The sequence below is a fragment of the Heliangelus exortis genome, chromosome 7, assembly GCF_036169615.1.
Source record: "Heliangelus exortis chromosome 7, bHelExo1.hap1, whole genome shotgun sequence".
Classification (NCBI taxonomy): Eukaryota; Metazoa; Chordata; class Aves; order Apodiformes; family Trochilidae; genus Heliangelus; species Heliangelus exortis.
The window spans coordinates 33074976-33092306 of record NC_092428.1 but is presented as its reverse complement, the minus strand read 5'-3'; the positions used below and the strand labels follow the sequence as shown (position 1 = coordinate 33092306).

Genomic DNA, 17331 nt, shown 5'->3' with positions numbered 1-17331 from the left:
CTGCTGCATGACCACACACGAGTGGAGCTCTGTTTATGGGCTGAAAATAAAAACTCCTGCCTGACTGAGGCAATGTCTCAAAGGAAAAACTTTAAAGCCAAAGATACTCTGGGGAAATGACCACACTCAGGCACAGGGTGCTGCTAACAGGGAAGCTGTGGGATGGTAATGAAGAGCAAAAGGTCAAATTACAAAAAAAAAAAAATATTTAAAAATAAAAATAAATAAAACCTCACTGGGTAGCACTGTCATCTTCAAGTACTTCCCCAAAAGGTGAAACACCCAGGTTTCCGGAAAAATCAAGGAAATCAATCCTAGAGAGACTGATATTCAATTCTCCTCTCCTCCAGCTTCCACACCAACACTGAAAGATGTTTTTCCAACATTAACAACTGCCAGAGAGGTTACATAGCACAGTTCTGCTGTGTGACATGGGGATGCCACTTAATATTCCTCATTTTTTCCCAATACAGGGTGACAGAGCACATCCAAACAGAATGTTCCCTCCACACCTCCCAAGGCTCCCCAGCACCAGCACCACATCCCAAACACTTCTAAAGGACCTGTTAATCTCTGCAAGGTGTTTTGGTTTGCATCCCCCCCCTTCTTGCCCAGCAGCTCCTGAGCACTCACATTGAACTCCTCCCGGAAGAGTTTCCCTTCATCCGCCGAGCGCATCCGGATCTCCTCTTCCAGGTTTTCTACTGGGATTGGGAAATACTTCTTTGGGCCTGAGGGAGACCTGCTGAGCAGCATCACTCGTTGCTGTTCTGTCAGGACAAGGACAATATGTGTTCAAGGCACTGGAGAATGACCTGTTCCCAGCTACAAATGAAGTTTTCATGCTGTAAGATGCCAACACTTTATTTCTCATACAAGACTTCAATGGGTGACAAAGCTGATTTAAATGAAATAAGAACCCAAGTTAAATCAAATAAGAACCAAGTAGCTTGCCTGGGAATGCAATAGATTAAGTAGACCCACTACTGTTAAAATGAATGGTTTCTGTATAAAAAGTGACCAAGTTTCATTTAAAAAAAGAGAAGGTTCCTTTTGTTGACAAAGAGCTGGGGACAGGGAGAGCTTTTACCATTTACCACCAGAGATGCTGCTGGCTCAATTCACTTCTGGAGGGGAAATCATGATAATAATAATAATAACAATAATAATAATGATGATGTGAGGGTGCTGAGTCCCAGGTTTCCCAGAGAAGCTGTGGCTGCCCCATCCCTGGCAGTGTCTCAGCCCAGGTTGGATGGGGCTTGGAGCACCCTGGGCTGGGGGAGGTGTCCCTGACCATGGCAGGGGTTGGGTCTGGATGAACCCAACCCAATCTGGGAGTCTGTAATTCCATGCTAAGAACACTGTCTAGTGTTTTATTTCCAAGACAAGTTTTATTTCCACCTGAAGGCAACCAGGAGGGCAGAGCAGTTCCCTACACCCCACTCATCATCTCCACTCCCCAACTGAGCCTGGTGCTGGCACAAACCACTCGTGGCCCAAGGGCATCACTCAGGGACACCACAGGGATCTCCAAACCACACTTCCCAGGGCTCCTGTGCACAGAAACTGACCCAAGAGGAAGCCAAAGCCTCTATTAAGGGGTTTGACTTTGACTGCCACCACATTTGTCAAACCTCTCTTCAGTCCCCCTGCAGGGGATGGGGAACAGGCACAAAGATGTAATTGTTTTCATCAGTATTTTTTTTTTTTTCTCTTTGCAATGGGTAAAACACTTTATAAGCCAGAAACAGATGGTTCTTCCAGGTTTTCTATGTTTGAACTGAGCCCCAAAGAGCAACCCACTCCCTGGGCTCCCTGCTAACAGAAAGAAACCCAGCTCAGGGGTGAAGCCAAAGCAAAATATTTGCAGCTCCTGAGAGTTTCATTTCAGTGCCTCACAGTACTGCCCAAGATCATCCCCCCTGCTTGTTTCTCTTTACATTCAGAAACCTGCCACTAATTTCATGAAGAATTCAGGGCCCCTTTCCCCCCCTCTTTAAGAAGAAATAGTGCAATTCTTTCCACAAATACAAAGAGCACAGTGGTAGAAACCTGGATCCCAGCTGGCATCCCATTAAAACAGAAATAAAGAGCATGAGAAACTCTCCCAGAGAAATAGTGGCTTTAACACAACTGGAAGTGAAAATTACTTAAAGCCAACGACTGACAGTTAAGACCATAGATACTTATACCTAAATATGGACCTCTATTTTAAAAACTATTTTCTCTTTAACAACAATCCTCTGGCTTACACTACAAATAAAAAGCAGATATAGCTGAATTCTTAATATGCAATAACTGTGCATACACAAACTTCACACTGAGAAAGCAAGCAAATCCTTCCATACCTTGTTCTTCCAAGATTCCATTTGGCATCTTTTTGTCCCCAGAGTTGACAACAGCTTTCCTGTGTCTTCTGAACCTGAAACACACACACAGCCCCCCAGTAACTCGAGTGAAAGGCAAGGAGCTTTTTCCCACCCCAGTCTTTCACCAACCACATCATCCTGGAGAAACTTTCTGTTCATCTTCCCAGCCCCAGCCTCCTCTGTGTCCTCCCCCTCACACCACAGCTCATTTCCTCCTTAGATCATCCCCCAAAAAAACCCCAGGCAGCCCTGCAGAAGAGCCCCAGCCCCACCCCCACCTACCTGACAAAATACCCAGCCAAGAGGATGAAAATGATGAAGACCAGGAGCAGGATCAGCATGGAAGTCAGGAGGTCCCTGTGTAAATGGTTTTCCTCTGTAGAGTCTGTGGATTGAAGATGGGGAACCTGATGGACACAGATTGCCTCCTCTGGGAGGAGGGAAGTGATACCCTGAAGAATTTACTTCCCTTTCCCATTTCTCATATTCCCATTACACACTGGGACCACAAGATGAGTAACTTGTTCTTCTCCAGCTCCAGGGAACTGACACCTACAGGACAGGATTTCAGCAGAGCCATTTCTCGGGGGTTTTAAACATAGATAAATTTTTATTTCTGGTAGCAAGCAATTCAGTTTGAAAGCCTAAGACAAAACCAAATCAAAACAAAAAAAAAAAAAAAAAAACCCAACCAAAAAACAAAACCCCCCAACCAGGACTGGCAATACAAAGGGCAGAGCCCCTTGTTGATGGAGATCCCACCATGATGGGATGGGCATGGAGATCCCACCATGATGGGATGGGCATGGAGACCCCACCATGATGGGATGGGCATGGAGATCCCACCATGATGGGATGGGCATGGAGACCCCACCATGATGGGATGGGCATGGAGACCCCACCATGATGGGATGGGCATGGAGACCCCACCATGATGGGATGGGCATGGAGACCCCACCATGATGGGATAGGGATGGAGATCCCTCCACGATGGGATGGGCATGGAGACCCCACCATGATGGGATGGGCATGGAGATCCCACCATGATGGGATGGGCATGGAGATCCCACCATGATGGGATGGGCATGGAGACCCCACCATGATGGGATGGGCATGGAGATCCCACCATGATGGGATGGGCATGGAGACCCCACCATGATGGGATGGGCATGGAGACCCCACCATGATGGGATAGGGATGGAGATCCCACCATGATGGGATGGGCATGGAGACCCCACCATGATGGGATGGGCATGGAGATCCCTCCATGATGGGATGGGCATGGAGACCCCACCATCATGGGATGAGGATGGAGACCCCACTATGAAGGGATGGGCATGGAGATCCCACCATGATGGGATGGGCATGGAGATCCCACCATGATGGGATGGGCATGGAGAGCCTGCAGCCCAGGCAGGAGGAGCCATCCCATGCTTCTCCACCTCTCCCCCAAAGCTGTCCTCTGCATTCCCCACAGAGGGGAAAGAGAAAGCCAAGTGTACAGCACCAGTCCTGGGGAGATAAATACAGAGGTCACCTGGCAAGATCAGAAGCCCATGAGTCAGGTCAAAGTCTTGGAAAAAGATCCAGGATGATGCCACCAAGCAGACCTCACCAGAAGCTCCTCTGCACACCCACTCCCAGCCCCCAAATTCAGGGATGTCCTTACTTGTTGTTGCTGTTGGTTTGGGTAATTCAGTTCCATTGGGAGGCAAAGCTTGTGCTGACAGAAAGCTAACACAGAGCAGCAGGAGCCAGCAGGAATGTTCCATCCTGGACCTGCAAGAAAACAAAACCAAACAGTAAATTTCCACATCTAAATAACATTACTTTTTTTTTTTTTTTTCTCCCCTCTTATCAGAACAAAACTGAAAGAAAAAGCACTGTTTGCTTCAGAGGAGGAAAGTCTTAAAACTTGTTTTATACTCTGCTGTTGTTTGATCCCTTACCTGTCAGTTCTGAAGAAGGAAAAGTTGTTGCATGCACCAAGAATTCTTCCAAATAAATCTGAGACCCTCATGCTCAGCCATCATTCAAAGAAAACAACAGAATTCAGGCCAGAAAAGTTATTCTGACTCTATAAAACTCAGCACTGGGCACACACTGAGGCAAGGAGGTTGGAAGGGATTTCCACAGGTAAGAAGAAAACTCCTAAGTACCAGAATAAATGCAACTCCTGAGAATAAGTGCAAAAATCTGGTTCTAGGAGAAATCCCTCAGCTGGGGCTTCAGAGATAAGTTGCACCCATGAGCCCCAGCAGTGAGTTTCTGAGCTAGGAAGAACTTCCCCAAGCCAATAATAATAATAATAATAATAATAATAATAATAATAATAATAATAATAATAATAATAATAATTGCCAGAAAAGGTGTGAGGAGAACGTGCTGCTGCTTTGAAGCCTACAGGAAAATTCAGGGAGATGAAGAGCTGCAGATCAACGAGCTGGTTTAGCAACACTCCAGTCCCTCTAAGCTGAGGTTTCCATGGAAAAATATAGATGCTGATACTAATTTATCCAGTTGCTAATGAAGATATTAATTAGAAGAGGCTCCACCTCAGCCATTAGTCATTCCTGCTTGATTTTAAAATCTTTCCTTTGGCCTGACACACAACCAGGGCTGTTGGTATTTTGCAGATGGCAGAAGACATCCAGGTGGTGGCTCTGTCCCCATTGCTGAACAGAAACCCATGGTAATAGAGCAGCACAGAGCTCTCTGAGCTGGCACTGATATATATTCAATATTACAGTTTCCACAGTATATTATATAGTACTGCCTGACAGACACACACACAAAAAATCCAGTCATTACAATAACTATTAAAAAATCCTTCCTTTCAATGTAGAATGGGATAATCCACCAGAAATCATCTCTGCATAAGATGGAATGCATAAAAAACTTCCTTAAGAAAAACTTGCACACCCGCTTTTTGCCCCTCTAACGTGTGTTACTCAGATGCAAACTTTATTCCCTGTCTCTTCACCATACCTAGGTTTAAATTCAAACTCACCTCATACCTGGTATTCTTTAGAAAAAAAGAAACAGACCTAAAAATTCAGTCTCTTGTGCTTTGAAAGGCTGGGGCAGGAGCTGCCAGCATGGGCCCTGCTTGGATCTGCAGCTGCCTTTGGGAGCACCCAGACCCTAAAGAAGGGCACTGAGGAATTTCAGCTGATATTGCAGTTTATTTCTTTTCTTTTTCAAGGCTCTGTTAGGTGCAGAGCTTCTGAAAGCACTTGAAGCATCCTCATTTCACCAGGGCAACCCCTTCCAGAGGGATCTCACAATGCTCCCTACCCACTGCCCCTGGGATGGGATTTTTTGAGAGGGGGGAAAAAAAAAAGTCTAAGAACCTTTTTCTTACACACACTTAACAGCATTTCTTTATTCTTGTTCCCCTCCTTACAGTTTGGAAGCTCAATGGACCAAGCTCAATCTTTTCTTTATCATAACGAGGAAAGACAGAATAGTACAAAGTATTATCCTCAAACTTTATTTTCTTACATGTCTTTTTTCCCCCCCAGCCCAGCTTTCTGCTGGCAGATTTACTCCTTCAATTCCTCCTCCTGCTGCCTGTAATTCCAGCAGACAACACATCTTCCAGGAACAGGCTCAGTCAGCAGCCAGGTTAACCCTGAATGAGCCATTCTTGGGATTAGATAATGAATAATTTATCCAAGTTTATATTGGCATTACCATCATGTGCAGACCTGGTTTGGTATTAGCAACCCAGATGTGTTGGCAGCAGACCCATCCTCTTATTCCAAACCATTCCAGCTTGGAGAAATCACCACAGCCAGGTCCAACCAGATTAAAAAATAAAAAAATTAAAAAATAATTTCTAACTTCATGTGAAAGTCACCAGAGTAAGGGACTGTACTGTTCTCAACTACTGAAGTTTTACACCCTGGCTGTGTGGGCTGAGTTAAAGATATTTTCTCAGCTTTTTCCATGTATTGTGAGAGTTGAATAAGAAGTTCAAATTTAGGAGCTGTAGGAAAACCAACCTGGGTTGTATGAAAACAAGCAAACAAACCCAGACAGCAACCAAGACAAATTTAAGACCATCACCTGTCCTGAAAACCTGCAAGTCATGGTGCCTTTTCTGGTCAGCAAAACAAACCCCCTCAGTGAGATCTGGTGGAATTCTGGAAGCAATCTGTATGATATAAGCCCCAGTTAGCAATTTAGAATTAAGGAATTAGGAAGAAATCATTCCACAGAGAAGAGCTCAGCTCCCTGGCTCACTGCTAAATACACCCAGCTCTTAAAAAAAAAAATAATAAATAAAAAATTGAGTTTGTTGGCAGGTTTCCAAAAGACTGAGATAGCTCAACAACATCAACCTCTCTCACTAAATTACTGTTCTGGGGCTTTTACTGACACAAACCCCATGCCAGACCTCTTGTATGGGTCCTCTGGAATGTGCTGAAGTACAACTTGAGCATCCAGCCAATGCCCCACAATTTATCAGAAATAAACACACCTGAAACACAAAGATTATGGAAATCCTCAGATCCCCTTTTTTTGTCTGAAGCCCTTTTTATTTCTATTTATTTTTGCAAGGACATCAATGCTGGAAGCTTTACTGTTCCTGGCTATTTAGCTACTTCACACCCAGGATCTCCAGGATGTAACTTTGTGAACCTAAAAACTCCACCACCACAGACAGAGCAGCGTTTTCCATCCTGGAGAATGGAAACAAGTCTGTTAAAAAATAAATTTAAAAATAGGAACACCACCTCTCCAGGGAGAACAGGCAGGTAGGAGAGCACTGCAGAACAAGAAAGGAAAACCAACCATATGCTGCAGGAGAAGCCTCTTCTTGTTGATGGAAGGTTTGGGTGCAGACACAGCTGTCATTACAACCCAGCTTTGCCATCAGGAAAAAGCCATGGGAAATGCTTTCAGACCTGCCCAGGGATACAGGACATTGTTATCTCCTCACATCCTGCTGCCTCCAGCCTTTCTTCCATGGCCAGGTGGGGGTAAATCATAGAATCCTAGAATCCTAGGGGTTGGAAGGGACCTGGAAAGATCATCTAGTCCAACCCCCCCTGCCAGAGCAGGGCCCCCTAGAGTACATCCCCTAGGAACGTGTCCAGGGGGGTTTTGAATGTCTCCAGTGAAGGAGACTCCACAACCCCCCTGGGCAGCCTGTTCCAGGGCTCTGTCACCCTTACAGTAAAAAAATTTTTTCTGATATTCAACTTGAACCTCCTATGCTCCAATTTACACCCATTACCCCTTGTCCTATCACTGGTCACCACTGAGAAAAGCCTAACTCCATCTCCCTGACACTCACCCCTTACATATTTGAAAACATTGATGAGGTCACCCCTCAGTCTCCTTTTCTCCAAACTAAAGAGCCCCAGCTCCCTCAGCCTTTCCTCATAAGGGAGATGTTCCACTCCCTTAATCATCTCAGTAGCTCTGCGCTGGACTCTTTCAAGCACTTCCCTGTCCTTCTTGAACTGAGGGGCCCAGAACTGGACACAATACTCCAGGTGTGGCCTCACCAATGCAGAATAGAGGGGGAGGAGAACCTCTCTTGACCTACTAACCACACCCTTTCTAATGCACCCCAGGATGCCATTGGCCTTCTTGGCCACAAGGGCACATTGCTGGCTCATGGGCATCTTCTTGTCTACCAGGACCCCCAGGTCTCTTTCACCTACACTGCTCTCAGGCACTTCATGTTCAGCTCCAGGAAGCAACATCTTTTGTAGGGAAGGATTCTCAGTGGTTTCTGATTATCTGCAGCCTTCAAAAGGTGCCAAGGATTCCTGCTCCAACCAGCTTTAGGAGTCTGCATTGTCATAAATGCTTCCATACCCAAAAAATTACTTGATACTACAGCTATAAAAAAAATTAATTTTTTTTTTTTTTAAAATCCCTGTAAAACTGCACAGGTGAAGCAAATCCTGCCAGAGCACTGGAAATCCCAATGCAATCCAAGAAGGAGCAGCTCAGAAGCCCAGGGAGAGGGGGTGATGCCCCTGCACAGCTCATCCCAGCTCCCCCATGGCTCAGGGAGATGCTCCCCAAAACCTGAGCAAACAGCATTATTGTCAGGGATTACTGGATTAGCACAAGTGCTCAATTTCTATTTTCATTGCTGAGCTGAATCCTCATCTGACCCGAGGGGTTAAGAATAAACCCCAGGTTTAGAAGAAAAAAAAAACAACCAGATTTAGAAGAAAATACACTACTAAAACTCTTGTCATAGGCAGAGCTGCAGAGCAGGAGAAGTGGATTCCCTGCATCCTCCTCATCCCATCCAACACCCAGGCTGGCAGGGAGACTCCTGCCTTGGGGGTTTTGTCCCCCCAGTGCCACCCACCTCAGGTTATGCCCCAGATTTTGAAGTTCCTGAAGCTCAGTAGCACGATCAGAGGGGAGACAGGAAACACCCCCTGAGGAAAAGTTGCCTTTCATCATAAAAATGTTATTATTTTATGTGGCTGTCTGCAGCACTCTCACTGTTGGGTTTCTGGTACATGTAAATACAAGCTTGGTTTCTGAGGTCAGGAAGAGCAAGAGAACTTAAGGGATAAATATCTAATATTTAAAATCCTGTGCCATTTAACCTGGTGCCTCACCAAACTCTATCAGGCAATAACAATTCCTCCTGTGCTCTCTACAGACAGCTGCAGTGAAGATCATTTAAAGGAGAGGAAAATAATTAGACTTGAAAAATCCAAATTAGAATAATGGCTTACATGGAAGAGATTGAGTGAGGCAAAATACCAATTAACTGAATAAAATGAATTCCCATTTAGGATAACCAAACCTGATGGACTGTCTCACTTGCTCAGTCACCTGCTGCCTAATTCAGGGGCACAAATTATTACATTTGCTTTCATTTTCACCCAGGAGTGTGGGGGAGGGACCCACAGCTACAGAAGGGTCAAGAAATGCCAAACCCTGATGTGCCAGAGGGGGTTCCTGGGCTGAGCATCCCAGCACCCGTGTCCACAGCTTGCACACACCTGCACCAGGATTTCCAGAGAGAAGATGCCACCTGCTCAAAGCAGTTCTGTTTGGAGACACCTACCTAAAAATGACCAAAAATTACCACCCTTGCAATAATTTTGCAAGCAAGCATGGCTAGCAGGAGCTCAAACCCCTCTCAGGGAGCACGGCTGGGCTCTGGGGTGACAATCAATCACAGGTTGTCACCAGCAGATTAAACACTGCATTAGCAGCTCTGCCCTGAAAAGGATTAAATGACAGTGGTGACAGTGGGGCTGACACAGCACCCTGACAAAGGGACATTTGCCACACTGAAAATGGATGGTGAGGGGTTTTACAATCCACTGGATCCCAGGAGGCAGCAGGGATGAGCCTGGTGGTGATCTGGTTTCTTTATTCCTGGGTTTCTTGGTACCTTGCTCAAGCAAAATTAGATTCAAAGGAATTAGGAAGAGATGCCATGTGCTAAATCATATCTAAACCAATCCTCTTCTGAATATCTTTAAAACCACCAATATAATGAAGGCTGCAGCCTTGGTTTTGGAAACCTGCACAGATCCTGCTGGTGTATTTTGTGGAGGGCTCATCTGCAGCCCCACAGTCCTGGAAGGAAGGAATTGTCTGTCAAGATTTTGGGACATCACATATATAAAACTACACAGGTCAGCCTTGGAACAACCAGCTGCAATATCACAGAAATTTAAAATTTGGAAAAGAGCACAGAAATAAATAAAAGAAAGAGAAAAAGCTACAATTTCAGACAGAGAGGAAAATTATTTTCAAATGTAAAACTGTATTTCTAGGCTGCATTAAAACAAGCTTAGGATGATTAATGCCTTATCTCTTACATAGATGAATATTTACTCTTTAAAGAACTCTTCTGCCAGGTTTTTTTTTTTTGCAGTTTCCTGACCAGCTTCTGCAGGAAACAACCATCTCAGTGGGTGCTTTTCTGAGCAAGTCAAAATAAATCAGCAAGAACTGAGACCACTGGGGTAAGCCAGGGTGAGCCAGTCCACACCAAGCAGAATAAATGAAGTTTAATTCCTCAACAAGCAAATGCTAATGTATAAATAGCCCCTCACCTGCAGGGTCCAGCACTCTGTGCACATGCAGCATTATTTTCAGATGTGATGAGAACCTCATGGGTGTCAGCCCAGACTGCTGTGACCAGGAGCTACAGCTCCAGAGCAATGCCCTGAGGACAATTTTCTTATCTGATGTACAGAAAAGTATTTAAATGTTCTTGAAAAATTAAGCAAAATTCCTGTGGTTCCTTCCCTTGTTAAAAAAAAAAAAACACAAAAAACAACAAAACAACCCCAAACATAAATGCCTATGTTAATTAGGAAAAAAAAACCACCCCAAAACAAACCTGATAATACATTTTTAAAAGATTGATACTTCTGTCATGAACAAAGGGCTTCTTTAATCACTAAGGAGGGAGTTAAAATAACTCCTACCAAAAGCTAAGTGTAAAGCCTCATGATTTCAGTGCAATTAATTACATGAGTCAGGTTTTATTTAGGTGTTTAAACAACTGCTAGAGGATTAATTCTAAATATAACCAACAGAGCTGTGAAGTGCTTAATGACAGAGTGGAGCCAAAAGGTCCTTGACAAGTGACCCAGGTCATTCCCTCACCATGGGATGGACCCAACACAGGTGCCCAGTTCTGCATCACATCAGTTCTTCAGCATCCCTCAGCTCTCTATCCCAGCCCTTCACTTTTTCTCTCCATTTCTTTATTTTTGGTTTATTTTCCTCGTGTGGAACCAGCCCTACTGCTCCTCCACCCCCCACCCAGAGGGATGGATTACAAACCATCCCCACTTGAGCTCCTCATGCTGGCAGAACCATCTCCCTTGAACCATTTCTTCTGTAAACCCATTAAGAGCAGCAAGGCTTTAGCCTCTCAAACAGATCCCTACTAAACCCCAGTAATTCCCATCACTGTTTTCTGCATCCTCTCAGCCCCAGGTCCTCCCCAAAGCCCAAAACACAGGGGTACCATCAGCTCACTGTCTGACAAACCCACAGATCTGACACCCCATGGCGTGGGAACCATCAGAGAGCTCCTTTCCTGGGCTCTCCCGTGGAGGCAAAGTGCTCCAGCAGCTCACCCAGGGGACCTGATGCCTCCTGCTTCAGCCTCTGCATCTGCACAACATCCTCTCCCATCTCCCTAATTAGGCAGGAGGGCTTTGAATGCCATTAATACCCTTCCCACCCAGCCAAGCCAGGAGCAGACACAATCCCTGCCGCCACACACCTCCACTCCTCAGGGCAGAGAGTTTTTCCAGGTGAATGCTGCTCTGAAAGGGTCCCTTTCATCCCATCCCATCCCAACCAAACTCTATGCAGTTTACTGCCATTTTCTTACTTCTCCAGTGCAGTTGGGCTTGGGCTTATTCCCTTTTTTTTTTTTTTTTTTTCCATGACCACTTTCACCATTTCCTTTTTGCCCAGTGGCAGCAGGGGAGCTGCCTGCATGAAATAAGAGCTGAGCCTTAAAGGATGGAGCCAAGAGGGATTGAGCTGGGATTAAAGCACAGAAAATTATGGTGAAAATAAAAGAATAAATACTGGATTATGTTAAAGGACACGTTGGGTCTATGCCACAGCCATTTCAAAGTACTATTTCATATCCAAATGTGTCTTTTGCTGCATAAATATTCATTGTCCATCCTTCTTGAGCTGATTTCAGATAAATAAAGGTCTCCACAGCAAGGCTCTGGTTTGAATTATTTACTGTTTCACCTGCAAGTTCACCAAAGGAGTGAGTTCATTAACACAGAGGTGGAGAAGGAAGAGAGACTTCTCAGACTAGAACTGTCACGGCCCTCACCAATCAATTCAACACTGGCCAACAAAACAGTTCCAGGACTTAAAAAAATCTCACAGGAATTAATATTTCAGGAAATCCCCCTCTATCTGATTTTAAAATCTATTACCTCCTGCACAATTGCTGCCCATACCCCCAAAATAAATTATGTTTCTACCGACTGGAGACGCAGAACCTCTCAATCCAACCCAAAAATCTGCATTTCCATTTTTGCAAGTTTCCAGCATCCCCCTCTCCCAACAGACCCAGTGCTGGAGACTGAAGGCACAAATCAGGGTCACCTTTGCCCATGCAGTGTCAGCAAATCAATCTGCAACACCTCTCAGCCTGGGCTCATCCATAAATGAGGCTCCTGCCATCGATTGGCAGGAGGAACCTTTGAGCAGCAGAGTGAAACACCAATAAAATCTTATAATTAACTCTGGAAGTTGCCTTTTGTTCCATCCCACAGGGCCTTTTATACTTCAGTGGCAGAGAACACATCATCATACAGATGCTCCCTTGTAATAGATCTATATGAATATTTATTAATTATATCTTTTTTTTTTTTTTTTTTTTAAATGGCTGCTTGAAAAGGAGAGCTAATTGTGCATTATGGAAAACACATCCAGCAGAATTCCATGCTGCTGAATGCTGGAATTCAGTCCACCAGACTGAATGCTTGGTTTTGGGGCAACAGATTTAATTTTGGAGGGAAGGATTGGAAAAAGAGAAACACCAGTGTGCACCCTGTCTACACTTTCAGACAAAGCAGAAAAGGAGCAGATGACACCTGGATGTCTGAGGATTCATTCCTAACACCTGAGGGAGGTGGGATACAGAAAGGAAGGTACCAGTGTTCCAACTTAAGGGCTTGGGAACCTGATGGGTGTACCTGAAGTCTGGGGTTGCTTTGCACTGCAGAAATTCAAACAATGTCCCTGCAGCAAAGGCACCACTCAAGTTCCCAAGTTAAAAGGTGAGTTCATCCACCCCAGGATCTCCCATTCTTTTTTATTATAATTGTTTTGGGTTTTTTTTTACACACAGAGTACTTTCTATAACCATGCTCAACCCTCTTCTCAACTCCTGGGATGACCCATGTCCCTACCTCTGACCTGGACAATGTGGACCCCCACGTCATCAGCAAGGATGCTCCATCCACACCCCTCTGCCAGCCACACAAGAGGAACCACGGCCAAGCTGCTGGCTCTTCCCCACCACCAGGAACCCAAACAGACCTGGAAAAACATCCCCCCATGGGGGGGTTTGGATAAAGCTTCCTCACACTGAGCCAGCTGCATCCAAACATGAACCAGAAGCTTTCAAACCAGGAGCGAGCGGCACCACCACCATCACTTGGGGGATTATTTTTAAAGCTGAAGCAACAGGAGCTCTTGATCTCCAACCCCAGCTGCTCAGCACAAGAGGCCAGCAGAGGACCAGACTCACCTCACTCACTTCCTACACCCCAGGGGCTCACAGAAAAGCAGCAGCTCCAAACCAGCTCCCTCTGCTCTGCACCAGGGGCACAAACCCCCACGCTTCGGGTTTTTCCCCTGCAGCTCACACTTAGGAAACGCGTGTGTGTGTGCACGTACAGAGCCACTATTTTTGTCAAAGAAGCACTGAAACTGCAACTCCTAAAAGTTACCTCGTAGTATTTATCCTTCACACAACTTAATAATCCCCCAAGAGCAGCAGCAGCCACAGCAAAACCGCAGCCAAGGGAAGGGCAAGGAACGAGAACGGCCAAGGAACGAGAACGAGAACAAGGAACGGCCACATCTCGCTTGTGAGAACCTGCAGCCCCCAACCAGGAGCACTTCCCAGTGCCCAGCCAGCAAATTAAATGTGTAAGAAACAATTACAAAACTAATGAAGCAAGCTGGGCCAGATGTTGAGCTGCTGCCCCAGATAATTCCAGGCAGCACCTGTTCCGTGGCTGCTGCCGTAATAACTTGGCGAGGAAACGTGCCCCGAGATTCCAGGGTAACATCTGGCTTGATACTCAGCTGCTTGCTGAGCAGTCAGCACCAGCCTGATACCCTAATTATTTATTTGAAAGATATCACTGTCTTGGGGACAGACAGACAGCAGCTCTCTGCTCTTCCAGCTCCCCTGCAACAAGAGCTGCAGCAGCAGCAGGGGCTGCATCCCGCACCGGTGCTCGGTGATTCCCTTCTCCTGGGACAGTCCCTAAGTTGGCAGATATATTTACATCAATAAATTTATGATGCAGACAGCAGCAGCTTGAAGCCAAAGCAAAGCTCTGGGACATGAAACACATCTGATTTTCTCAGGTTGTAAGCAAAAAAAAAAGGAGTTGTGAGCAAGGAACTACCTTCCCCTGCAGAAAGTCAGGCAGCAATAATGTCCTTGCCCATGAGGAGCACCAGGACATTGGGGATCTAAGCAAAGACTGAAAATCTTAAACTCTATTGACTAGAAAAATCATTTCCCTTCTCAACTGCAACTCAAAAAATACAGACAAATATAAAATATAACTCAAAGAGAAGCTCATGTGCCTTCAATAATTAATCTGCCCCAAAGCTGTGCACTTCAGCTTAAGGCTGAAGCCTTTATGCATCAAGTAGCACACAGATAATTCTTCTTCTTTAACTTCTTCTAATGCTGGAGAGCTTCCAATTTTTTTCTTCTGAATAAAAATCTAAATTTCATTACTGGAACATTATTAAGCATTTTTTTGTTCTGTGTGAAAAAACCCCAGTACCATCATCTGAGCATCCCAGCTGTCAATGCCAACAGCCTCAGGCTCTGTTCTGCAAGGACTTAACCACTTGGTAACTAACCAGAAACAAAGTGAGTAGCAATGCACAAGCTGTGGAGTGTGTGCTGCTTCCTCAACTTGCAAAAAATGAGGGCTGTGACTCCTGATATCTGGGAGCAGCTCTTGAGTGCCTGGGCTACACCCTACAGCCCACGTTTAGGATTTCTTCTGCCGACCAACAGGAATTTTCCTTCTCCAGGGGCTGGTGACAGAGTTGTTTCTCCTTGAAGTGAGATGACAAAATTTCTGCCCTCAAATCTACACCTCATCCCCTCTGCAGATGACAGGATGCTCCTGACAGTCACAGCCTCTGCTCCCTTCCACCCCATTCATGCTGAAGGAGGGAAAAACCCCAAAAGCTGCTCTGCCTCCAAGATACCTCTTCCTTGGCCTTGAGAGCTGAAAAAGTCTTAGCAGGCTGTACATTTCCCTGAAATTATTGCTTCAATTGATTGTCAAGTGATTTCAAGCAGAATAAAACCAAAATACTAAGGTTCACACCACTGGGTGCATTTGCAGCCTCTTCAGTGTGTTAGAGATGTGATTTACAAATGTGAGAAAAAAAAAAAAAAATCCCTGTTCACAGCATACAAAAATTACTGACAGCAACTCACGAGTAAAGAAAAATGTTTCTCTGTTTACTGCTTCTGAGCCTTAAAGACATTTGAAATGTTACAGCCAGAAAATTATATCCTCCATCTAGCCACTCAAAAAAAAAAAAAAAAAAATGAAAATTAGGTATAATATTCTAAGATATTTAATAGATATTTAATATTCTAAGATTTGAAATGTATTCCATACCATCATACTAAGTTAAAATTGCAAATAAATGATCATCCAAAACAATGTTCAATTGAAAGACTCTTAAAGAAACTGTCAAACACATAAAAATACATGGGAAGTCCATGCAAATTTACTGGGCTCTGCAACCTTAAAAATCTCCAAACCCCTACTGAGTTAGAGGACTAAGATTCAGATCACATTTATTTAAAAACCTCCTTGTAATTGAATAGTTCTCAGATAAACATGTATTTAGGTCAGTGGCTTCCCTGCCTTCTCCAAAAACTGTGCTAACTTCCCCCAAAATGCAGGAATCTCTGCAGTGGAGCTGAGCATCTTTGGAGAAAATGTGTCATTAGCTCAGGCAAACAGCACCACAGTATTTATTTTGCACTGGTGGCTTCACTAAATAATTCCATCAGGATTTTTCTCCCTTCAGTGCCACCAGGATATTAATAGGGACTTGAATAAAAAATGGGCTTTCTGGTCAGTGCTGCTTTTTGCTGTGAACTAATTACATTGAGGCTTCAGCAGCAAGGTCCTTCTGGAAAACCTGAAGGAAAATAATCCATAATTAGATTGTGCAGACCCACTTCCCAAATGCTGGTTGCTGGTTGACCTCTTTATTTTTGACTATTCAGTGTTTTGCTCGACTACCTGATGCATCCCTAAAGGACAAAATCAGCCCAAATTGTCTGAAATGCAGGAATCTGATCACAAGAAAGCTGGAAAAAGCACTCACAAGCCAAGCTAGAACATATCCAGACATTCCAACCTTTACCTTCAAACTCTGGGCCACTGCTGGGATGTTCAGGAGACAGCAAGAAAACAGAAGGAGTTGGCTGGGGGATGCAGAAGGTTTCCCCTGGCCAACAACAGACTTTGCAGCTTATTCCCATCAGCTTTTATTATTTCTATCCAGTGTACTGCATGCCTGGGCTCTGCTTTTAAATAGCACAGAAAAAATTAAAAAAAATCCCAGTCTGATTTATGTAGTCATTAAGCCATAAGAATGTTTGCATATGCATGGCAAAACTTCAAGTGCCAGCCATTTAAAGAGCTCCTGTTTAAAAAAAAAAACAAAAACAAAAAAGCCCCCAAAACCCAAAAAAACCCCAACAACAACAACAACAAAAAATCCCACAAAACACAGCAAGGTATGAAATGCTAATGGACCACGGAAGCCAAGGGGCAGAGCATCAGTTGGCCCAAGGGCAGCTCTTAAAAGCCAGATCCTAAAGCAGACCTAAAAATGCAGCATCTCTCCCCAGAACAGGGCTTGGCACATCCCTGCTGAGCTTCCCCAGGTTCCTGGGGATCTCCTGCACACACCTCAGGTCTATCCACCAGCATCCCAGTTAGGTGCAGCTGGCAAAGGGGGCAAAGAGTAGAAGTTTCTAAAACCCATCTTATCATAGAATCATAGCTGGGTTGGAAGGGACCTCAGAGATCATCAAGTCCAACCCTTGCCCCACCGGTGGGTTGCTAGACCATGGCACTGAGTGCCACATCCAGGCTCTTTTTAAATGTCTCTAGGGATGGAGAATCCACCACCTCACCGGGCAGCCCATTCCAATGCCTGATCACCC

At 44.8% G+C, this 17331-nt stretch overlaps 1 protein-coding gene across 2 annotated transcripts in view; it reads right to left on the bottom strand.

Moving 5' to 3' along the window:
- The window catches only part of PTPRE (protein tyrosine phosphatase receptor type E), a 74673-nt gene that overhangs the window by 21647 nt on the left and 35695 nt on the right, over positions 1 to 17331 (bottom strand). For both annotated transcript variants that reach the window (XM_071749679.1, XM_071749680.1), the window contains 4 exons: positions 4042 to 4151; positions 2655 to 2757; positions 2352 to 2425; positions 634 to 770 (listed from right to left, as the gene is read on the bottom strand). In XM_071749679.1, the coding sequence (XP_071605780.1) occupies positions 634 to 770; positions 2352 to 2425; positions 2655 to 2757; positions 4042 to 4144 (417 nt within the window). In that variant the 5' untranslated portion in view covers positions 4145 to 4151. The remainder of the gene's footprint in view (positions 1 to 633; positions 771 to 2351; positions 2426 to 2654; positions 2758 to 4041; positions 4152 to 17331) is intronic.